This window comes from Puma concolor, chromosome B2 (assembly GCF_028749965.1).
Source record: "Puma concolor isolate L17-30 chromosome B2, mPumCon1.1.hap2, whole genome shotgun sequence".
Lineage (NCBI taxonomy): Eukaryota > Metazoa > Chordata > Mammalia > Carnivora > Felidae > Puma > Puma concolor.
The window spans coordinates 118,997,736-119,023,342 of NC_141671.1; the positions used below are offsets into that span (position 1 = coordinate 118,997,736).

A 25,607-nucleotide genomic window follows, 5' to 3' on the forward strand; every position below is an offset into this window, starting at 1 on the left:
TGTGGTAATTGGCCACACCAGTCTCCATGGTTTCTGTTTACTTCTTGCAAAAAAGGGATAAACTCGGCCTGCTCACACGACAAACACAGAAGTCAAAAGAATGTGTCTTCCAGATTATCCAGGCAGGATCCCTCGTGCCCCATCTACCCTAATCCACTCCCAACACTTTTATCCATTCCTGCTCCCCTCAGGTGAAGAGTCTCATTCTTTCTCTCTTATCAAGAGCAAAGAAGTCATTAAATACCAACAGCAACTAAAACTTCACAGCAATTTCATCTCAGGGTATTTGAAATGAAAGATTTAGGTCAGGACAGAAATCATCCAGAGGAGAGAGTACAGGAGAGGAATGGCATCACACTAACCCTACACACCTTCTTCCCCAAACGAAGCATGGAGATCAAGCTGCTACCCTCCCCCCTCCCCACTGCCAACACCACCAAGCAACAGTCTGAAGCCTCAAGCGACTGACAAGTAGAAAGTCTTTTCAGGACCCTTGGACAGACCTGAATGAAGAGGCAGGGGAGAGAAGAGAGAGAAGGCAGACAAAGGAAGTGAGACCTCATAATTTCAGGACCATTCTGGACAAATTGTCCATTCCGGACAAATGCAGGCTCAGCCTCTACGACATGGGTGTTTTTTCTAATTTGTCAATGATATTAGGCACGCAACTAACAAAGAATTTAAAAATAAGAGAAAAAAATAATTCAATTTGGAGGTCCAGTTATCAAAAACTACTAATGCATAATTGGCATGCAATCTGGTAGCAATCAAGTGTATCCTTAAATGCATAAATTTTGTGAGTTCATTTCAGAGCAACGCTCTTAAAATTGCAACAAAAAGCAAGAACTTAAAACATAAAAAGAACATAAACCTTTAAACAAGCACAAGCCCCACTTAGAAAAGAGACAAAAGTCAGCAGGCACAGGTGGATAGTATCATCGAAAACAAAAGGTTTTTTATAGCAGGCTTCAGAGGTTTGTTTGTTTTGTTTTGAGTTTTGCAAGTGGTGGAGGGAGCAGTTCCTGAGATTTATAAATTCCCATATTTGAAAAGCATAAACCTAATATTAGTTCCATGAAGATAACTCGAAACAGGCCCACAGAAATCACCGACTTCTCAGATGAGGGCAGTTAAAAGGCAAGTATCACACAACTCTAAATAAAGGCGAGACTTGCCCAGTTGGAGTACTGGGTGTGTCTTTTAACGACTCAAGAGAAAATTGTGGATAAGGCTTCTAAACTACACGGTAAAGAAGTTTTCAGAAAGGACTCATGTCCTGAAATGGAGGACTAGATGTATCTAGAAGAAGTTATCCATTTAGATAGGTTAAAAATGCATTTGGTCCAGGGGCACCTGGGTGGCTCAGTTAGTTAAGCATCAGACTCGACTTTGGCTCAGGTCATGGTCTCATGGCTCATGGGACTGAGCCCTGCATCAGGCTCTGTGCTGACAGTGTGGGGCCTGCTTGGGATTCTCTCTCTCCTTCTCTCTGCTCCCCACCCCCCAAGCACACACATATCTCCCTCCCTCCTTTTCTCCCTCTCTCTCTCTCTCAAAATAAACAAACATTTAAAAAGAATGCATTCATTTATCCCTAAATCCTGCAAACTTAGAATGTCTTTAAAGCAAAGGTTGGGAATAATAAGAAGAAATGTTACTTCACTTATTACATAACTGCATTATTAAAAACTCTTTACTATCCTTTTCTTCACCAAAAAATACACATAATCTCAGCTAATACACAAATTCAGAGGGAAAAATTTCTATTCATGATAATAGTACATAATTTTTTTTTAATGTCATGGACTTACATAAAAATTCTGAACTCATCAAGAAAGCCAACATGTCCTTCCCTTAATGCTTCTTTGAAAAAGACACTTCCAAGTTCTACGTCCAAAACTGAGTATCGGATCTTGCCCGGCCGATCCTTCTTTCACTCTGGAAGCCTTCCCCAACTAAATAAACGGAGTTGCATAGGCCAAATCTTGCAACCATCTTTATTCCCACTGGTTCATACACCCAAACCCTCAGGAAATCCAAAAATTCCTACCTTCAAAATATTTCACCACTCTCCACACCCCCCCCACTACCCAAACAACTGAGACCTCGGCCAAAGCCACCATTACCTTACCCTCCTGCGTAGTGTGCTTATTTCCATAGTCCAACATGTATACAACAGCCAGAGAGGCTCTTTGAAACCAAAATATGCTCTGTTCCTCCAGAGTACAAAATCCTCCTTACTCGCTGGCTTCCCTCAAGTTAAATTCCTCAGGTGGGCTACAAAACAATCCGATCTACCAGTCCTGTCTTGTTTTCTTCTCCTCATCTCTACTCATTCCCAAGCACTCCAGCCACACAGAGCTCACTCTTTGCCCCTCTGGTGCTTGCTCTAGGGCTTACTCTAGGCTTCTGGCTCCCATACTCCCCACCCTGCTCTGCCTTGAAAGCTCTTCCTCTAATTCTTGTCCCCAGATATCAGCAAGGCTCCTGCTCAGGCCTTCACTTTCTACCCTGTGCACCCTCCCTGCACCCCATCCCCTCAGGCAGGTGCTTATCTGTCTTCCTCTCCACTGTAGCCTGAACACCTGCCTGACATACAGTGAGCTTAGTAATTACACGCAGAATGACTGAGTGACCAAATGGTTATGCTTTTGACATAACTTTATAGAGCCAAGAGATGGGTAGGATTTGAAAATGTTTAGGATTAAACAAAGCATATAAAGATGGCCACCCCCTTCCATTTGGCACACTGGGCAGTTCTTAAAGGAGGAGGGGGGATGTTAGGGACTGCAAGGAGTCCAGCTGCCAAAAGAGGACCCACCCACATTCCATCTTGCCACAAAGGTCCGCGTTTGCAGACCTCAGTGTGGCCCATCAATGCCCCAAGGCAGGTTCACTAAAAGCAGCTGTCACTAGCTCAAATCATAAATGTTGCTCCAGATCAAAAGGACATTTCCAAGGTCTTTCAGACGTCAAAGGCCTAAACTTTTCACATTATGGTTCATTTTCAGTTATGCCAATTTTAGTTAATCACATAAATCACATCCAGGTTTCTTAACACATGACGAAATGTGAGCTTTACAGGCATCAGCCCACTTAATCCTCCCAATGAAGTGAGTACCATTAAATTTAATTTGCAAGTAGAGAGTTAAACAACCCCTCCCAGGGCCACACTGCTAACGAGTGGGAGAGTCGGGATGCAAACCCAGGCAAGTTGTTCCGAGAGCCCAGAGTTTCAGAGTCTCTGTCACCATGACATAGTGCCCCTTGGTTCCACTTGCCCAACACCAATGGCCTGCAAATGGTGTCAACAAAACAAGACATTCCATGATGAGTGCCATACATCTGCTCAAGGAAGACATAAACATATCTCAAAAGTCAACTAGAGTTAAAAGTTCCAATAAAGAAAATACCATTTGACATTAACATTTACCGAATATTGACAAAAACTGATATAAAACAAACAGAAGCTTTTCTTAAAAAGCCACTCGCTGGGTGGCCCAGTTGGTTGAACATCTGACTTCGGCTCAGGTCATGATATTCCAGCTGGCGAGTTGGAGCCCCACGTCAGGCTTGCTACTGTCAGCAGAGGGTCCTCTTCAGATCCTCTGCCCCCCCCGCCCCTCCCCCACTTGTCCTGTCTCAAAAATAAACATTAAAAAAAAAAAGAAAAAAAGTCAAGGGAGAATAGTAAAAATAGACAAAATGCAGTATTCTTTGAAAAATTTGCTTTGCTAAAGCAAACATTACGAAACCTGCTTGAAAATTAACAAGTAAATACTCATAAATATAGCTAGTCCTAAAAAGCGGTTTCCTTTGGAAATATTTGTGTATAAGTCAGTCAGCACAACTAACGTTCGCATGTCTCTTCAAATCCCAATGTTTTAAGGAAGACGTAGTTCAAAAAATTGAAATCAGGATTCGGTAAATATTTGAGAGACTCTAACCAGAAGGAGGAGGAACTCCTTAATGAGTCATCCAGTGAATGTGTTCTGATAAAGAAGGATAATGGAATGGAATGGAAGGAATTTTACACTAGCAGATCACTTACAAAAATATTAATTCCCTACTACCCTAGCTTCTCCAAAGACCAAAATAAAAGTAAAAAAAAAAAGGACTTAAGCAAAACTAAAAATCAAACACATTCTATAAATATTCTAAATCATACACATTGCCCTTTATACTTTTCAAACAACATAGGAGTTCATCTTATTGGACATTTGATTAAACAGTTGAAAGTGCGTATTCTTTGGAAAAGACATAACCTTGCAATAAGCCAAGTTAGACTTCAGTGCTCCCGCCACCAATTGTTAAATGGGTGGGAGAGAACAGAGCCTAACTTTTCCCCTTTTTAAGTTCTGTTTTGGTTTGGTTTGCATTTAAACAGCTTTTTAAAATAAGCATCAACCATCAGCCTTGCACTGAGAGCAGCTTCCCAGTGCTTAAAGCACCAGGTGACCAACCCAACCAAAGCAAACACCCTTTGTACCTCCTCCCCCACCACCATCTTTAGGGGGTCTCTCCTGACCCCATCACACCTCCCTCCATCCAACCCTCTGCCACCCCACCTGTAGTATCTCAACCCTTCTAGGCTAAAGAGGGTGGCTCCCAAAGTAACACTAAGTTAAATTATTCCATACTTAATGATAAAATCCATTAAGGACTGTCCTTTCTCCCTCCTTCCTGCCTTTCTTCCCAGCCCTCAAATCAGGGCTCCCATCTTCCCCAATCAATATAAAGAACCACCCAGCACAGTCGGTAAAGCATGAGACTCTTGATGTCAGGGTCATGAGTTCAAGCCCCACACTGGGCATGGAGCCTACTAAAAAAAAGAAAAAAAAAAACTGTCTCTAGGACTCTAATTTAGTGGTGAGAAAGAATTTGGAACCAGTATGGGCAATATGGCAGCCAGCAGGGGAAGCACGTGGGGGAAAGACCTGGTCCCCTGGCAACCTACTGTCTTAGCACCTTTTGATCCTGCTTTAGCATAGATTGGGAGTGATCTGTCCTTTTATTCTCTCAACCCACTCAAGTACAGGCCACCAACAACAGGCTGCAAAACTGCAAATATAGAATAAAGTCTCCAAATCAGAATATGCCGCCCCCTGGCCAAGGTCTGGAACCACAGGTCTTGCAACACCCTAATAATTCCTGGGGTTTGAGTCCTCAACGTGAAAATGAGAGGTTTGGACTCAATGTCCCTAAGGTTCTTTCCACTCTCACGATCAAGATCCAAGATTCAGTTCAGATCCCCAAGTCACCCCAGAGTAGTCACTGGAGAACTTACCCGGTTTGCACAACCCTGATGTGTACTCCCAAGTTAAGGACAACATGAGGCTAGTGTGTTACAGGCTGCTTACTGCTAAAAGGTTACCAATACATCAGTGAACTACAGACAAATCGAAAATGTTTAATGATAGGTCACAGAATATACTTAAAATAATATAATAACACATCTAAAACACAAGTAGCAATTCCCTTTTATCTCTGGAAATGAATTTATTCAATAGAATACTACATAGTGCAGTTGCTATGTGAGGAAAAGTTCTGGTCAGCTTCAGAATTGAATAGAGTACTACAGCCATTCCTTTGATTTTTATTCCCCTCCTCCACATTTGAGGATTTTTAAAACAAATGAAAGAAGGCATTATTTCAGCTTAAGGCATAAGCATAAGTCATATAAGAGCAAAGAAGGTTTTATTGTCACATTAAACATGAAGGAGGAAATATGCTTCCTGATAACTAATTTACATTATGCTACTAATTTAGGTTAAGCATTTGTTTTTTGCAAGCTTCTAAGCCAATATTTACAATTTATATCTATGACTAAAGGTAAAAATGTTTGGCTAGTAAGAAGGTCATTAAGGGAAAGAAGATTAAAAAAAAAAAAAAGCCCTTGAAAAATCAGAACAAAGTACACAGAGAGAAAGGTTACTCTGTGCCTCAGTGGTCTATAGAACATTTGCCCTTTCTGCCTATAAAGTGATTTAACATTAACCACATTTCACTCTGGCCCCAGAGTACTAACCTCCTGATAAGGACTCCTTTTTGAAAGCTCTACCCCATGCACACGCATACACAAAAGAATGGGAAACATACTGCCACAGGCCAGTGTCTTGGGCTTTTTGCCGAAGAAGTTTGCTTTCTGCGAGGAGCTGGGAAGGGGCGGGGAGGGGGGGGAGCTCTAACAACAACAGATTGTACAATGAACAGCCTCCCTGCTTCTTGGCACACTTTCCAACTAGCAGTTCCAGCGGCTGTGCCCTGCGCCCATTCAAGAATTTCATCTCATAGGAAGTGTTACAAATATAGTCATTTGATCTTTCCACATTTGCAAATGCACCTGCTAAGCAACAAGCCTGACAGCCATATCCCCATGTTCCTTCCCATCCATCTTTACCAGTAATGGTGGGGGCTATCTCAGACGCGGAATAGGTGAAATAAACGCAAAGTAACAAAACCCCTGCCAAACACTTTTGCGGGTGCAGGAGGTTAGGTTCGACGTGTGCTTGACGCTGTTCCTACCCGCCCCCCCCCCCCAACTTCCCTGTCACTTTTTTTTTTTCTTTTTTCCTGGAGCAGGTAAGGGGTTTTTGTTTTGCTCTCGGGCTTTCGAATGCCAGGGGCTTACCTTGGGGTGGCTTCCTCACCAACCTTGCCATGGTTCCCCCCCACGGCCTGGTCCTTGCCGCTGGGGTGGTAGGCAGTTAGGACAACTCCCTGGGAACTGGACAGCCAGCTCATGGTGACAGAAGGGGCATAATTTCTCGGATCCTGACACGGAGAAGGGGAATGAAGTTCCTCTGGGCAGCTCTGCTCATTAGCATTGGCCGGCTCCTCCTCTCGAGGCCCGGCCGGGGCTGGTGATTCACACGGGAGGGGCGGGGCCTCGCCAGTGAAGCGCTGACTGGCTCTCCAATGAGAAGAGCCGTGACTCAGAGTATTGTTTCAACCCTGGGCAATTCCAGTTCGAGTGGCTTTAGTTAAGGAAGAGCAGAGGGGCTACGCTTTAACTTTTACTGCTCCCTTCCCTGAATTATTCTGATCTGATTAAACTACCAGGTTGTGGACTTTTCTCATCCATGTAAGTACAAGCCGTCAGAAAACAATGTGTTACTACAGTTTGTTTTTTTTTTTCCTTCCCAATTCCTGTTTCCATCTGATAATTTCTGCTGCTTCATGTAACATGAGTAAGGGCATTTCTTAACCCCTTCACGTTCAACGTTGAAATTAACCATAGCAAAACCCAATGCACCTGGAGCAAAAGTGTGCAATACCGGTAACAAGAAAACCTCTATCTCATGTGTCTGGCTTAAAAAGTCCTCATAAAATGTGTATCCCAGAATGCCATCTTCTTTCAACGTAAAAGCCAATGCGAAATTTACCTCTTGATTTTGTCAAACCACCCTTCGGTACTAGAAAGAGATCTACCAATACTCAGTTACATGTTACTGCTGAGAATAAAAGAAGTACTTACCATTTGTTGAGCACCTACCATATCCCAGACCCTCTCTGTGACAACTGTTTCACATGTATTATCTCTTCAATTCATTTCAATTCTTACACACACACACACACACCCTACAAGACAGGCATCATTATCACCCGCATTTTACAAAATTTAAGAGAAGTAAAGCTGAGGGGTTGGGGTAAGTAAGTTCTCTTGGCTAAGAGAACACATGTGTTCTGTGCCAGAAGCTGCATTTGAACAGAATTCTAGACTAAATTCTGTTCTTTTCAACCAGCATGCTGCTTTTAATCTTGTAGATTAGGAAACGAGCTCAAAAGTTCTGAAAATTACAAAGGATGTTTCTGTGTTCTTTCTCCCCCTCCAAAAAGGATTTCTACTCTCTTCTATATACTTAGTAGTCCGAATTGAAGTGGTTTTTGTTGATTGTGATGATCTGTTTATGTATCTAAAATTCCTCATAAGTTTTTTTTTTTTTTTTTTACTTCATTGCTCTATAAACAGACTGCTTACACTTTTTCATTATTTAAAGTGATCATGAGGGGCACCTGGGTGGCTCAGATGGTTAAGGGACTGACTTGATTTCCGATCAGGTCATGATCTCAGAGTTCATGAGTTCGAGACCCACATCAGGATCTGCGCTGACAACAGGAAGTCTGCTTGGGATGGTCTTTCTCCTCTCTCTGACCCTCGCCCACTCTTGTTTCTCTCCCTCTCTCAAAAAAAAATCATTTAAAAATTTTATTTTGAAAATCATATAAAAATCATATTAAAAATTGTATAAAAATTTATTTAAAAAATAAAATGATCATGAAAAATAAGTACTTCATTCATGCTTACACACTCTTAAAGTGTTCTACATTTTTCAATCCTCTCTTCTGTGTCTACAGTGAACTCTCATTTACAGAAGTCTTCCCCAAAAAAGGGAGATAATAGGGGTACCTGGGTAGTTCAGTCTGTTAAGTGTCTGACTTTAGATTTCAGCTTAGGTCATGATCTCATGGTTTGTAGGTTCAAGCCCTGCATTGGGCTCCAGGCTGACAATTTGGAGCGTGTTTGGGATTCTCTCTCCCTCTCTCTGATCCTCCCCGCTTGTTTGTTCTCTAAGGAAATCAATAAACTTTAAAGAGAGAGAGAGATTATAGCTGCACCCCTCACCCTCCACAAGTATTTGTTCAACCTCTGCATTTCTACCTCCATAGGCTCTACCTGCTGTCGTCTTTCTAGACGTTGCCAGAGTCCCTTTCAGACCCTATACTTAGGTCTTAGTTCCAATATTACAACAGCCCTTTCAGCTCCTTCTTTGCCTTCTCTTCTGAATCATTTTGCACATTACAGTTGACCCTTGAACAACACAGGTTTGAACTGCACGGGTCCACTTGCCAGGTTGTTTTTGTTTTTTTTTTTTTTTTAAATAAATACAGTACAGTAAATATTTTCCTTATGGTGTTTTTAGTCTTTTTTATTGTAGTTGACTCTTCCTTATGATTTCCTTCATTTTATTTTCCCTAGCTTACTTTATTGTAAGAATAGAATAACATAATACATAGAACATATAAAATATATATTAACTATGTTATTGGTGAGGCTTCCAGTCAACAGTAGGCCGGCAGAAGTTTTAGAGGAGTCAAAGTTATGCATGGATTTCTAACTGCAAGAGTGGGGGTGGGGGCTCATTGCCCCTAAACACACACCCCTGCGGAGTTGTTCAAGGCTTAACTGTAAAATCACATCCAAGCACATGCCTGATAATGTCTCTCCTTGCTTTAAAATGTCCATTGGCTCTCCACAGCTAATAGAACCAGTTCCAAACTCCTGAATGGACCGCTAAACTGTCTCGCTACCTTACCCAAACAAGCCTTTCTCTCTCACCTCCCAGACCTCCCCTTCCCTCTGGTCCCACCATCATTCCTTTCTCTTTCTTCCACATCTAACTGGATCCTTCCACATAGTGGGCCTTTAATTTTATGTGTCCTTAGAAAGATTAAAATTACCACTTTTGATTAAAGCTTTAGTAAACAGTTGATTCCAATGCACATAGCAGTGTGAACGTATGATGACCCATTCACCGTGTCAGGGAAAATGAAAAATACAGGAAAAGAGGCAAAAGGTAAGTCAACTGGAATATAGAAGTTTTGTCTTTGTAATGTCCTTATGTATATAAAATATAAGCTAAGAATATAGTACATAATCTAAAAATGATGAATGCTCCCCACAGTCACCCCCTTTTTTTAATGTGTCTGCTCCCAAATGCAAAAATATAGAAATCACTACCTTCTACAATTACTGGTGGTAAGGGCCCCTGGGTGGCTCAGTGGGTTAAGCATCCTACTCTTGATTTCAGCTCAGGTCATGATCTCACACTCCGTGGGATCGAGCCCCATGTGGGGCTAGGCACCGACAGTGCAGAGCCTGCTTGGGATTCTCTCTCTCCCCTCCCCTACTCACACTTGCTCTCTTTCTCTTTCCAAATAAATAAATAAACTTAAAAAATACATATTGGTAGTAGAGCATCCACTCTATCTTTTAGAAATGCTCTTCTTCTGTTTTCCTTGCCATCCCACCCCTCCCTTGCGCTTAATTTTTTGGACCTCCTTTTTATCTTCTTCGCTTTTCTATCTTTTCTTTCTTCCTTTGCTGTATCCTCAGCTGTGTCACACATACCCACTGATGGCCATGAACACTGCCAACTCTCGTGAGATAATTCACAATAGAAATTTTACCCAGTTTTAACCGAAATGATGATTAAGTTGTATCTTTGCCTAATTATACTCTCTTCCCTTGTTTAATTACAAATAAAATTACAGTATGCAGATTAAAATATAATTATTTTTTAAGTTTGGCATAATCTTTGGGTTCACAACAACCAGGCCTTCTGAAATTTTTGTGAGGCAGGAAATGTGGCACAAATTGATGTACACACAACTTGAATCCCGTTAATTTCACGTCCAGGTACATGGAAATCCTCTCGGCTCCTCCTTTTCTGTCACTAAGCCCTGTTGTTACCAATGTGACGACGTTGCTTGTCACGGGCAGAGAGTGGTACAACTGTGCGCTACCTCAAATAGAGGTTCACGTAGGTAAAAAATTATTTCCACAATTTTCTTATGACCATCACAGAAACAAATCTTACTCCTGATATGCTCCCTTGAAATGCTGTTCTTATTTCACACCCTAAATCTTACCAAGATTTAACTAGAGTCCTCCCTTATACCACATCACCCTTCCTGCTAGAGAGACAGTTTATGAAAAAAGAATACTGTTTTACTCCCTTGCGCCATCACTTTAAACAAACGCTGAGAACCTAATGTCCTTGAAGATGTTAATATTCCAGGCTATTGACTGCATGCCAAACAACTTCCTGTTATGAAACATCTTACCAAGTAATTAATAACATCAAGACAGTTTAGACACTCATTTGATTCACTCCCTTTAAATGGTACACACTAGATGACAGAGGGAGAAAAAGGAAGCTATAATTTATGTACCCAAATAGGTTAAAAATAGGGTGGAGACAGTACTGCAGCCTGTGGCAATTTGACAATCATGTTCAGAAATAATGAAAAAAAATTATATTCAGTGTTTGTAACATCAGAGGATTTACTGACTCGTTTTTATATTTGGCTTAAGAGCCTATTTTGTAGTACTGAATTAAAACTGAAAGAGTTTCCATACATTTATCGATTTTTTCTCAATCAGTTTCTATTGCTCTAAATGCACTTAACGAAGGAGAAATGTGTGTACTCAAATCCTGCAGGAGTGCAGAAAACCTGTATTCAGACACAAGGTCATGTGAAAACTGACCTTTCAATTGGCCAAGTAAAATGCAATTTACAATAATATAATAAGAACTTGAATAAATTAACCTCCTGTGAAGTTGAAGTTTCACAGAAGTGATAAAAACTAGATTTACATCGGTAGCATCAATGAGGAGAGTGTACCAATCTCCCCTAGCTGATATTTGACCAAAGTTGTGTATGAATCATTCTTGTGAGCTTGTAAGCAAGGGAGTTCTGTACGGGGGAATCGTTACAGAAAATTCCTGCCTGTGCAGAATCTAAATCTACTTCCTTAAAAATTGCATTTGTTTTTATTAATTCTGCCTCTGGGGCGAGGAGGGGTGGGGATGGGGGGCGCTAGCAAGCCTTGTGCCTCTCTCTGGACAGCTCTAAAACACTCTATATTCTCAAAGTTATTCTACACTGCTCTTCCAGGGAGAAAATATTAGCCATCCCTGGGATAATTTGTAACTGCTATTGCCAGAGGCTAATTTAGGCTTCTTGGTAAACATCTACAGAGAAAAGCTCTCACAGTTAACGAGTTTATTACCAATAAGTAATAATAGCTAATGTTTGAGCGCTCACTCTTGGCAAGACACGATATACCCCGTCTCATTTAATGGTCTTAAAAACTATGAGAGATGGATATTATAATTATGCCCACTTTAGAGAAAAGGAACATGAGGTCACACAGCCAGGAGGCAGCAGAACAGAACATGTAAACCTGGCTTCATATAACCGCTGAGACTGAGCTCTTAAACACTGTAAAGGTCACACCTGTCCTAGAACCAACTCTCTCTTGTCTATGAAAACACCCCCGTGAATAATTAATGAGGTAAAAGAAGCTACGGCAAATCTCAACTGTTTAACCCAACGGAATATTGATGTAAATGCAATGCTACAGAAGTTCAGACAGGCACAAACTCAATAGTTTTCTTTTCTGGCACTCTGAAACTTTTCTGTGTCAAATTACTGGGGGAGCATGGCTTAGTATACATAGGACTATGAGGTCACGGGTATAATACCATCTTATCTAAAATTGTTTCTACTGATAGAAATCAAAGAAAACTACTCTAGTCATTGTGATTACAAACATCTTTTTTTTTTTCTTTTAATATTAGGCAAAGACAGATCTAAGTTTACAGACCTGGCACTCACAGAATTTGTTAGATGCAGGGCTTTGGAAGGGGCCTTGCAAGAACAAGACTCAGAAAGCTTAACTTCATTTGGCTGCATGATAAAGCCACTTCATTTCAAAACTAGCCAGAAGTGGAAATTAGCCAAGAAAGGGTAATGAACCTAACTTTTCTTTTGCTTTTCTCTTTGTGGCTGAATACAATGAGACCCATGTTGCAAATACCTCCAACTGAAAGTATGAAGTTGGGGAGACTGAAGTGCACTCTTTGGCGGGAGGAGGTATGTTCTAGAAAGGTAGTCTTTTGATTATGAATAAAGACTCCATTTGAAACATCTGGAACTGCATCAATACCCAGATTTGCTTTAACACAAAAGCCCTCCTGAAGTAAATTATGAAGAACACTTATTTCCTTGTAAAGTAAAAAACTGCGGAAGACTTGATGAAGCTGAAAATCTAAGGGAAGGGCTGACTTGATTTGTGGCTTGGAGAAAAACAAGGAAATGGCAGCTGTAGTTGTACTGGGGGGAAAAACGGTGGTTATCCACTCCAGAATGAAGGTGGTTCTTCTAATGTTTTAGAGTAGTTCCTGGAATAGTTACACTATTTTTCTTGACCAAAATACTTGATAAAACAGCACAAAGAAATGTCATCAAAGAAGAATTTCTGTTTTGTGAGTCCTTTGGGAAATTGCTAATGCTAGAAATGACTTCAAGAATGACGAAGCATAATTTTACTGGAAAAACCAACCAACGGGCCCTGTACCCTACTTCCAGATGGAGCGCCTAGGATGTTCAAGCAACACCCCTGGGTTTTGCTTCTGTGGTGAAACAATTAGATTCACATGTCATGATAGAAATTAGATTTACATGGTCTCTGCAAATGCGCACACTGGTGGTAAAAACAACCACTCTAGAAGCATGCAAGTTTCATCGTGATGCGAGTTTGGGCCTCAGTCACTAACTTTTCAGAAAGGGGTGCGAAGCAAGAATAGAAAAATATCAGTATGTTTTTGGTTACAGAGCTTGCCCAGTTTTCCAGAGGATGTTGACACATGTCTAATTCTATTTTCTGGAGAAGTTTTACTTTTTAAGAGAAAAAAAATAACCCTCAAAATAATTTCAAAGGGGCATTTAATCAGGGAGTTTGGCTCATTTAATAATAATTATACCTGGTCAGTTAAAGGAGTAGATCTTCTCATTTTTTTTTAAGTTTATTTATTTTGAGACACAGCACAAGCAGGGGAGGGGGAGAGAGGGTGGGGGGAGAGAGAATCCCAAGCAGGCTCCACACTGTCAGTGCAGAGCCTGATGTGGGGCTCGAACCCATGAAGCCCTAAGATCATGACCTGGGCTAAAACCAAAAGTCAAACACTTAACCGACTGAGCCACACCAACACCCCTAAATCTTTTCATTTTTTTCAAAAATTTTTAAAGGCTTATTTTTGAGAGACAGAGCACGAGTCGGGAGGAGCAGACACACACACACACACACACACACACACACACGCACACTCCAAAGCAGGCTCCAGGCTCTGAGCTATCAGCACAGAGCCCGATGCGGGGCTCGAACTCATGGACTGTGAGATCATGACCTGAAGTTGGACACTTAATCAACTGAGCCACCCAGGCACCCCTAAATCTTTTCACTTTTAAAGATGAATAAGCAGAGTTGTTTTAGACAAGCAGCCATCATGCTAGAAGAGCTTGGAAAATTAAAAAACTAGACAGATTTTTGAATGCCATAATTGAATGCTTGTGCAGAGAGGGTCTACAGCTTTTCACCTGCATGCAAAATCTCAGCAGAATCCTTTTTCAAGTCTGCTTCTACTCAGATAATGGGAGAGTGACAGTCCTTGACTTCCTAACATGACTTCAACTGAGGGTCTTAGAAGATTCCAGATAGGCCTGTGTCTAGGAAGTTACATGAATTCTAAAATTCTCCACAGCTACCACTACATACCTCTGGGAATCAGCATTTTCAGGAATTTCAAAATGAAATAAAAATAATTATAACAAAAGAAAATATGAACATTGGTGTGTGGAAAAACAGCCTTTTATTAAATTTATCTTGGGAGGAATTTATTATGTTTCCTGTTTGACCATGTGGGGTTTCATTTTTGGATTCTTTTTGGGAAGTAATCATTAATATTTTTTTCAAATAAGTCACAGTTCCTGGTTTAAAAAAATGTGCACCATATTTCCTCAGTTTGAGACACGGATTTTTAACATTTTTGAAAATCAATCTGAGTATTTGACATGGTGGCAACACTTTTATTTCCCAAAATTCTATTAACTTCACTTGTTTTACAATAAAGAATCATGAAAATAAAATGTTCAGTCTCTGCAAAATTTTAGTATAATATACTCACTCCATTGGGTATAATCTATTTGCTTCACTGGTTACAATTTACTGTTTTCATTAGAAATTTCTCTATGAAAGAATAAATTTCCAGTGAAATAAGTAAATTTTATTGAAAATTTTGAGTATAATTGTTTGTTTTTTTAACATTTGAGAGAGGGAGAGTGCACGCAAACAGGGTAGGGGCAGAAAGAGGTGGGAAGGGGCAGAAGAGAGAGAGAGAGCGAGAGAGAGCGAGAGAGAGCGAGAGAGAGCGAGAGAGAGCGAGAGAGAGCGAGAGAGAATCCCAAGCAGGTTCTGTGCTGATAGAGCAGAGCCCCACACGGGGCTCAAACTCAAGAACTGTGAGATCATGAACTGAGCTGAAATCAAAAGTCAGACGCTTAACCAACTGAGCCACCCGGGTGCCCCGGGTATAATTGTTTATCCTGTTTATTCCGAACTAGAGTAAGTTTCCACAGATTTTCAATATGTGTCCAGAAAAAAAAATGGAGAACCATTACTATAAAGGATTTTCACCCCAATGACCCATACCTCACTCTAATCGACAAAGATCTCCTTACATAATATCCTAGGCCCACACTGTGCTCCTGAAATATTTCCTTATTACTTCCAGGAGTTCGTTTGTCTTCATTCTATTTAACAATTTGGCTAGCTGGCTTGTTACAAAAGCTCAAAGAACAGAACTATAGTCATGAGAACCGTGGTCTCCTGAAATTTTAAAACTCCAAATTATAAGGTTAATAGGGTCTAAAGGTTATCTGTATCTCATCCAAAGGACTTCTTTTACAGAAGCAGCTGTTCTAAGGCAAGAAAGGTTATGCAAAAGCTGGTCAGGCAGATGCCAGGACTCCAAGATTTGAGGAAATCACTGCGTCCTGGCACCAGAATACTTCCTTGTGGTTCACATTGCTCAAGTTCAGAGGCTGCCTCAGCACACAGTCACTGGCTCAAAGTGTCTACTGTAAGAATGTCTTCAAAATTTCTTTCCTATACTCCACTCCACCCCACCTCCCAGAAAAAAAAAAAAAAAACCGTAAGATTCTCTACGATTCAAATAGTGAAAAAATTCGAATTTCACTACTTAGGGTAGAAAATATATTATTTTCCATCAACCAGTCTCCCCACTAACTATATTTTTGTATTTTTCTTTAAAAGTCTGGGAGACACATATTTTCCTTTCCCAATAATAAAATTGTATGTTTCATAGCAGATGTCACATTCGTGCAGGTAAGGATAAGGAACCATGGGCATAATACAAGTTCTTACAACCATCACCCCTCCACATCAAATACCCATAAACACTGTAGACTAGAAATCTCCGTAAAGAATGGCTTTTGTAATCACAAATTGGCACGAGAGAGAGAAGAGCAGGAAGAAAAGCACCTCAGAGTGACAAAGGTAGAGGACGCTTTCAGAATTCCCACATACACGTTCGATCACATTGCCTCTTCCTCTTAAACGAAATTAGGTTTTTAAAAATGTTGCCAGAAGGGGAATAGAACTTTCCGAGTCTTGGGTTTAAATCACACGCTGATGTTCTGGAAATGTATCTCACTAGAAATTAGCAAGGATTCAAATCCAGGCAGTAGAGCCACATTTTTTGGTCGTGAAAATGAGACCTACACCGGAATTTTCCTTACTGTGAGTCTGCCCCTGTGAAAAGTAGTACGTGTCTTACCTGCAAAGATCATCAAAATAAAGCTGTGTGAACACATGAATAAATCACTGAGAGAAAACAAAGAGAAATGGGCAGAGCCCTCTAGGAATGGATTTCTTTCAAGAGACGGCCTTTTCAGTACTGCATGCATTATGAGCATTCACACGGTAGAGGGATAGAGAGAGAAACTTGATAGAGTCGCCAAACATAACAAAAATACTTGCAAGGATTGTCATCCAGACCAAACATTCTACCACCTTGATGTGACCTACAGGCACAAAATGAGCCCTTTGGAGATTCCTCGAATGTCCAAAAGGCAGGTACAAAGCACCAGGAGAGGCCTGCTGGGTACTCTGAAGAACATGAGGAGGCCTGCCTCTAAACCAGCAATATTCTCTCCAACAGCCCGTGGTTTCACTGCTGAAGTCACACGTGGGGTTATATTGCATGGCCACTGGCTCACTTCAAACAGATAACCTGAGGGAGGTGCAGGTAGGTGAGTCAGATCCAATCCAACCCAACCCCAGGAGGTTATTTTTAGTTAGGATGAACAAATATATGTGTATTTATAATATGAAGCATTATATAATAAATGCGAAAGTAAACACACACGCACACACAAATGCTAAGGGAACAACCGGGACAATGAAAAGGAGGTAGAGAATTCCAAGATCTATTAAGATTTCAAGTAAGAGGGTGCAGCCAAAGTAAGGCGCATGTGTGATTTTCCCCCAAGCTTTCTGCATGAAACGTTGATCATTTCACAGTTAGAGAAGATGCTAGCAAATACACATCAAGTAGTAACAACCCATTAGGCCTTGAATTAGGGCGGGGAGAGCGGGACTTTCCACAAGCATGAAGACCAAAGCAGGTGAGACTCCAACTGCTTCCACCAAGTCAAAGCGCGTGCGCAGCCAAAGCGCTATGCGGAATGCAAAATAGGGAGGGGGAGACAGGATAGGGAGAACCAACCTAAACACACGGAAATCCGTGCCAGGTGTTTAAGGACTCCTAGTGCCTTGTAAGTAGTTAGTCTATATTCCACAAACAGCAAGGAATAATCCGACTACTGAGCAAGAGAGGAGCATAATCAACTCTACTAGGAGAAAGAACACTGCGGTGGCTCTAAATAGCATTGATGGCAGGGAAAAGATGGAGAAGGGAGGTCTGTGTTTAGACCGTATCAACGAGGAGGTGCTGTAATATTCCTGTAAAATCACAGCGGCGGCAGCCCTGGGTGATCTTCATCTATGCTCGCAACCCGCGCAGCAGAGGCCGTGCGCACAGACACTGCACAATAGAATCTTTTTTTTTTTTTTTTAACGTTTATTTATTTTTGAGACAGAGAGAGAGACAGAGCATGAACGGGGGAGGAGCAGAGAGAGAGGGAGACACAGAATCGGAAACAGGCTCCAGGCTCCGAGCCATCAGCCCAGAGCCCGACGCGGGCCTCGAAGTCACGGACCGCGAGATCGCGACCTGAGCTGAAGTCGGACGCTTAACGGCTTAACCGACTGAGCCACCCAGGCGCCCCCACAATAGAATCTTTAAAGGCCTGGTAGACGTGTGGAGGCGGGAACAGAGGACGGAGGAGTCCGAAGTTACCCCGCCATCTCTAATCCGGATGAACGTAGAGGTCTACCACGTAGTTGAAAACAACCCAAGGACAGGCACTGATGTGTTCCCACGGTGGGAAGGGCTCAAGCGTTATTCAGTGGGTCGTGAAGCACCAGGAGAGGAGGGTAGGTTAACAAAGAGTTTAGGATTCCTAGCCAGCCCTCCCCAAGAGAATTGGTAGTCCCAGGAGGCTCTTCCTGCGCCTGCCTCGCTGATGAGTGTACCATTTACTCCTTTCTCGGGGATCCTGATCTCCCACCCCAGGAGTCCACTTAGATCCAGTAAGCTCAAAACTGTTTCAGACAATAAATATTTGTAACCAGGATAAAAGGGATGAAAAGGAAGGGAAGAAGGAAGATGAGAAAGGTGAATTTATGGAGCACCTATTAAGTTTAAACTCCATTTCTCTCAATCCACCCCCCCCCCACCCCCACCCCCGTCTTCCATACAGGGACCCTAAGCTTTGAGATGCCTCAGAGCACTGCCTTAATCGGCCAGCCAGCCCTGCTCAGTCTGGAGGCAGACCAGGCTCATTCAGAAACCTGACTGCAGTTTCAATCAACAGGCACCCAGTCATCCCCTCTACATTTGAGTTTGATGTTTTATTACTGAAATAAGCCTGTTTGCTTGTTATTTGATCCATTTGCAACCTAATTAAAAATGGGAACACCAAATAGGAAAAAGAAATGCCGAGGCAAAGGAAAAAAAAAATCCCATAAGTGAAAATTTTCAGGCAAAATCGAGAAAATACAAAAGCAATTTCCACAGCTCCTCTGTGACTCCACCCTGGATTAGGCCTGGAGGCCTAACATCCACTGGAGGTTGGTCTATCACAGGACAGAAATGATAGCTTGCTTTTTTGGTTCTGCACCTAGCCCTGAGGTTTTAGGATTGATCCTTAATTTCAATCCGTCTGCATCATTTTGTTCTACCCAAACAAAAGAATACTATGAATTGATTCATGAATCACAGTATTTTTGAACATTTGGTTTATGCCATCTTGAATTTTCTGTGAACAATGAGACAAGGAAAACATCTGCTCCCAAAAATGCTAGGCCAGGTGATATAATATCCTTTTCCCTCTTCCTTTTCCTCTTCCTTAAATAGAGACCCATCCTTGTTTACAGGATGAGGGCAAGAGGTAAATTCCTTTCCAAAAAGGATGTCGTGTGCGACATTGTTATTAAGGTGTTGTGTAAAATTGTTACACAGGCTGCCTACAGAAATTTATCAACAAAAGAGTAGCTAAGCTCTCACCTATGTCAGTCGCTACCTGTGAGAAGCCTTAATAGAGCGAGGGGAATAATGGAAAATCAAAGGCTCTGGGGAGGTCTTTCTCTTAACTCACTCATGCTGCTAAGCCTCTGTTTCTAAACCTGGAACATGGAAATTACATATATCCCTACCTGATAGAGCTGTTCTAAGGTACAAATAGGCTGATGGAAGAGGGAGAGGAAAAAAAAAAAGGAAAGGCATTCAATTAAATGTGTTCATTGAATTATCTTTAGTGTAGAACCCTAATATGAAGGCTTTATTCCTGTCCTCCAAATGAGAACATTGCAACCCAAACATGAATGTTAGGGCAAGCTCTTTGCTCAGATTAAGAAAAAAAAAAAAAAAAAAAAGGGCAGAGCCAGGATTGACAATAAAATTCCTCTGATGTAAAAGCCATGCTTTCCCCATTATCCTATCCTTATATAAAGCAGCATATGCATTATGAAGGTGAGATATATATATATTATAGTTTACCATACATTATAGTTTACCAACCCCTTTTTACACTCACCATCCATTAGTTTGCAAACCACTGGTTAATAAAAATGCTGCTAATAATTTTATAAGTTGCATCCCAGTTTCAGAGATGTTTGAATGTTAATGAAATAAATACACATCTCAGAATGAATGAAATATAGAAATATAATAATCAAGTAGAACCAATTTTTTTAATTTCACTAAAAGGTCACAAATTTGGTTCATTAAAGATTTGCCAGGCATTTCAAATCTTTAATAAGTGATACAGGTATATTCATTTATTCAGTCATTGATTTATATATTTAACTACTGTGTGCTGAGCACTCAGTAGGGCTCAACCCTCAAAGACTTGTCACCAAAAAAATAACAAATTACCAAACATGTTACCAGAAAATAGTAACGTTATCAAAAAATAGCAATCAACTGGGGCGCCTGGGTGGCTCAGTCAGTTTAGCGTCAGACTTCAACTCAGGTCATGATCTCGTGGTTCCTGAGTTCCAGCCCCACACTGGGCTCACTGCTGTCAGCCTGTCAGCGCAGGGTCTGCTTCGGATCCTCTATACTCCTCTCCATGTCCCTCCCCCACTGGCTCTCTCTCAAAATTAAATATTTATTTAAAAAAATTAGCAATCAAGCAAGTGCTCAGGGTATGGCAATAGAAGATTGTAAATGCAGGCCGGAATCCAAAGCATGGGAAGTCTGCTCCTTCAGGGACGAAAAAAGTCCTCAGGTTCTTCATGGAGAACACAAAGGCTAAGTTACTTGCAAGTAGTTACCTTCTCACCTATCTGAAAATAGCCAATTTGAGATGCAAAGCTCCCAACTTTAATATGGAAACCCCTCTCTAGGTTTATGTGGTTATCTGTTTATCTTTAAAAAGGCTCATGGCCTTCTAGAGTGACAGAAAAGTCCTTACAATGGGGCATCTTCCAGACTTCACACATCCACACCTATACCCATCACATTCCCTGGCTTGGCTTTGGGGGTCCTGGAAAGACTTTGGGACTGTCCTTCAGCTGACTACTATTTCTGCATTTCTGCTGAGTCAATCCTACTGGATGAGATTCTGGGTTCTCTAGGAGTGCACAGGAGCCGCCACCCACCCACCCAAGGAAGTCCCAGAAACCATCTGGGGTCACTTGGTAAGGACATGGCTTACTTCCTTTCATAGTTCTGTTTCACACCAGCCAGCGAACTTATTATAGTCTGATAGATTTCAGATACAAACATGCATTGGTCAACACCAAAGCCACCTACCTGTCCCGTTAATTGATATGGTAAATTTTAAATGTATTAATAAAAGAGAAATTCCTAAATACCTTTTGATAGTTGTGAAATTCTCTCTTAATTCTTCATTTCCTGGATTAATGTGAGGGTCACGAGATTGGCTCTAGAATACCACTCATGGCATAAATGTCAGTTCATTTGTTTATTGTTCTAGGAGGATGTATTCCTTGGCCACTCATCAGTTTATTCATTCAGCAAATACTTTTGACATGCACTTATTTGTCCCAGGCACTGTATTCCTTGGTAGTCATAAACTGAAGAATGAAATAATGAACTCACAAAAAGCTAATGGGCCCAAATTCTTAGATCCTCAATTGAAAAAAAAATGCATTTATTAAATGCCAATTATATGCTGCTCTGTGCTATTTCATTTGTATACTCTCAGATATCCTCAGTTCTTTGCTTCTGTTTGACAAATGAGAAAACAGAAAGATTAGTCAGAAAGATTAAGCAATTTATGAAGAGACAGAATCAATGGGGCTCACATTTGAACCCGGGTCTCCGGACTTCAGATCAATCATTACAGCCTTTTTACTAAGGCATGTTGCTCATGGCATCTGTCAAAAGGAATATTTGGGTGCAGTTAGAAGTTCTGATCTCAAGAAGATTTGTGTTTCGTTGGTTTGAGCATTGCTGCGTCATTAAGGGAAACTGGGAGCACAAGTTACTAGAAGCTGAACATAGTATTACAGGTATAATATTCCTAACACGATTAAGTCTTCCAACCCTCGTACTTATTTTCATTTGACAAAAGAAATACCATGGATCCATATTTTAATCACACAAGTGCTCTACACAGTCTCTCTGCAGTGAGCTAGTCTTATCCTTTCAAGGGAAAGTTAAGCTATTAATATTTCTCAACTTCACATGTGTAACGTTATAACAGAGTCACTGGAACCTCATAATAAAGAATCCTGGGTTCATAACAAAGGATTGCTCCCAAGGTGACTTACTCTTACAGAGGTAATCGTTGGTCCCAATAACTGAATGCCCTTGGATTAGGGTCAGCTATGCAGCAGAGCACTTGCTACTTGCTTGCCTTCTTTTTCTCTCTGCACCCTGTCCCCCTCGAACAGGGATTTGAGGCTGTTCTTGCAGACATTTTAGTTAAATGTATACTGCTAAGACATATATGTAGCCTAGCATTTTACATTACTTTTTAAAATATTTTATTATTTATTTTGAGAGAGAGAGACCACAGGTGCAAGCAGGGGAGGAGTAGAGAGAGGTGGGGGGAGAGAATCCCAAGCAGGCTCCACACTCAGCACGGAGCCTGACCTCACAATCCATCAGATCATGACCTGAGCGGAAATCAAAAGTCTCTCAACTGATTAAGCCACTCAGGTGCCCCTTACAGCCTAGTATTTTAAAAAGCAAAAGCCTTGGGGCTCCTGGGTGGCTCAGTTGGTTGAGCATCTGGCTTTGGCTCAGGTCATAATCTCATAGTTCATGAGTTCAAGCCCCACATCAGGCTCACTGCTGTCAGAGCAGAGCCTGCTTCAGATCCTCCCCCCCCCCCCCCCCCGTTTGCACAGTCTCAAAAATAAACATTTTTTTTTTTAATTTTTTTTTCAACATTTATTTATTTTTGGGACAGAGAGAGACAGAGCATGAACGGGGGAGGGGCAGAGAGAGAGGGAGACACAGAATCGGAAACAGGCTCCAGGCTCTGAGCCATCAGCCCAGAGCCCGACGCGGGGCTCGAACTCACGGACCGCGAGATCGTGACCTGGCTGAAGTCGGACGCTTAACCGACTGCGCCACCCAGGCGCCCCAAACATTTTTTTTTTAAAGCAAAAGCCTTTATTTCTGACAGGGAAGAACAAGTTATTAACTTAGATCTCGTTTGGACATTCTATAGAAAGGCTGAATTACCGAAGTTGGACCAACACTGCAGTGTATGATCATTTCACCAGGCACATGCTCCCAAAAAGATGGCTGGCCCTCGAGTCTACTACTCACCCTGTTCCACCAAAGTTATTTATATTCCTGACAAGTCCCTGCCCTTCTCTCATTCATTCATACACACACACATACACACCCTGTATGATTATATGGTTCTTGAGGTTCTCTCAATATTTGGACATAGTCACTCATTAGTATTTACTGACTGGATAAGCTGAAGTACCCATGTTAAAGCCACTGATCTGGCCAAGTTCATGAGTAAAAGCCTCAAGAGTCTGGCTTCCCCACAGATGGGTGGATACAATCAGTGCGAACCTTGAGAATAGCATAATAGAGAAATGCTGTAGATTTGGATCCCTGCTAGAAGTTTCTTGGCTGATAAGATAAATGCCGGAAGTTGGTGGTAAGAATAGGCTCTTCTACTGAACTGTGTTAACACAACCCTGTATCACCTGTGAAGCAACACCAACTATGCACTGTGACACAGGAGGGACAAACCCTCATTTTCACTCTATCCTTCACCATCTTTTTACCTTCCCTCTCCTAAGAAACCAGAATCACTATCACACTACAATTGACTAATTTGTCAATAGTCTCAACTGGTCTTTATCTTCCTGAGCTTCAGGAAACATGATAAAAATGCATGGAGAGAACACAAAGTCTGTAATTCCCCACAGCACAGCGTTAAACTACTACCGGCATCACTAATCAACAACTATAATTAAACCTAATTATAAATTACAAGTATCTAATTTTAGAAGACCTTTGCTTTATAAATCCTAGACATTAGAGTTGTTATTAACTTAGCTACTTGAAATTATTCCAGGGCCAGAAACCCTTCATGCATCCTTGCCTCATGCGTCTGGCTGAGAAACAGTCCTGTAATCAGGATCCTTTCCTCGGGCTTACAGGGGTGAGGGGCAGCGACCGCTTGGTATGAGCAGAGCATCGCTGAGGAGGTTACTGTATGCTACGACCCAAATTTCTCTTCTACTTAGACTTGAAACATCCCTTTAGGTTTTAGATTTTCTTTTACTTGACCCTGATCCCCTGGTGGTCTTGGTGTGATTTTCAGTCCCAGGAAATGTGATAGATCCAAGCCCCATTAGTTTAACAGAGACCTGACTGCAGGAGAACCTTGAGATGGGAAAGGGATCAGAAAAGGAGGCAACAGGCCTGCTGCTGACTATACACAAGTGCATGGCAGGGCGCAGCATACGTAAACCCCTTGCTTTCAGCTCTGAACCACTATCATTTATAGTTCGGTTGGGTTTGAACATTTCCAACTAGAATGGAGACAACTAACGTATTATTTTGCCACGTGTAAAGTGCTGGCATAAGAAAGGACGGAGGAACCATTGCAGGTATTTGGGATGTGAAAGCCCCGTCGTGTCTTGCTGACTTTTCTGACTTGTGAAATGAAGGGTTCCGTGGCACATGGGGACCTCTGTTCTCCTTCCAGCCCCAACCTGACAGGTCTGTGGCCTATCACTGCATGATGGTATGATGGCTCACACTCCCACACTGGCAGGTTATGCAGATGTGATGGTGACTGTTCCCAACAGATTCAAGGCAGCGTCCAAAACTCCCTGACCTCTCAGGGCTCCTGGGTGGCTCCGTTGGTTAAGCGTCTGACTTCAGCTCAGGTCATGATCTCACGGCCCAGGAGTCTGAGCTCCGCGTCGGGCTCCGTGCTGACAGCTCAGAGCCTGGAGTCTGCTTGGGATTCTGTGTCTCCCTCTCTCTCTGCCCCTCCCCTGCTCATGCTCTGTCTCTCTCTGTCTCTCAAGGACGAAAACCTCCCTGACCTCTAGAGACACTGGATGGCCAAGACTGATGCAGGCAAAATGGGGGGGGGGGTAGTTTGCTCCTCTAGCCTCCTGCTCCTTGAAAGGCCTTTGTAAGAAAATGCAGATCATTCAAGGGAGCCAGCTTTAGTAAAGTGAGTAGGGTAGCAGCTTTAGCAAAGTGAGTGCCGCTAACTCTTTTGTCTGAAACATGGGTGGGTGGTGGTGGTGGTGACTATTAGCCATTCCTGACAACAGGATGCTGAACACATACCAAATACAATGCCTAGATGGTCTTGCTGTTGAGAGAAAGGTAGCATAGCAGGGACCTGATTTGAACAACAACAAAAAAAAGCGAGTATTAGGGTTCATCTTCCTACATAGAGTTAATTTTATCTCCGAGCACAGCAGCAGCACGTATCAGGAGACCGTGGTTTGATCCTGACCTCTCCTAAAAATGCAACTATCACAGCATCCACCATTCCCACTACGCTGCCCACAGTCCCTAGAAAAGGGGCAGCCAATCCTCGATGGCCATGTTCTATACCAGCCAGAGCGAATGATTAATCCAAGGGGATCAGTGTTAAAAAAGAACAGTGGCTTCAGGGGATCTAGTATAATGAAGGAGTTAGGGAACACAGGCCCTCAGGTCCCTCCCACCTTTAGAGATTCTGGGAGAATATAAATCCTCTAAATAGTACCATTTATTCTGTTTGCTTACTGTGTGCCACGACATACTAAGTGCTTTTCATACATCATCTACTTAATTTTTTACAACAGTACATGAGATTATCCCCACTTTATGGATTAAAAAAAAAAAAAGAACCTTAAGACTCAAGGCGTTTACAAAGGATTC

The 25,607-nt window shown here is 41.8% G+C and overlaps 1 protein-coding gene across 3 annotated transcripts in view; it reads right to left on the bottom strand.

Annotated features, from left to right (window-relative positions):
• The window catches only part of ARHGAP18 (Rho GTPase activating protein 18), a 195,000-nt gene that overhangs the window by 118,657 nt on the left and 50,736 nt on the right, over positions 1-25,607 (bottom strand). The window contains exon 1 of one of the 3 annotated variants that reach the window (XM_025925719.2): positions 6,632-6,846. The exons of 1 other annotated variant lie outside the window; for it this stretch is intronic. In XM_025925719.2, the coding sequence (XP_025781504.1) occupies positions 6,632-6,744 (113 nt within the window). In that variant the 5' untranslated portion in view covers positions 6,745-6,846. Of the gene's footprint in view, positions 1-6,631; positions 6,847-25,607 lie in introns of those variants that run through there. One more of the 3 variants, XM_086707806.1, reaches the window with a different exon arrangement.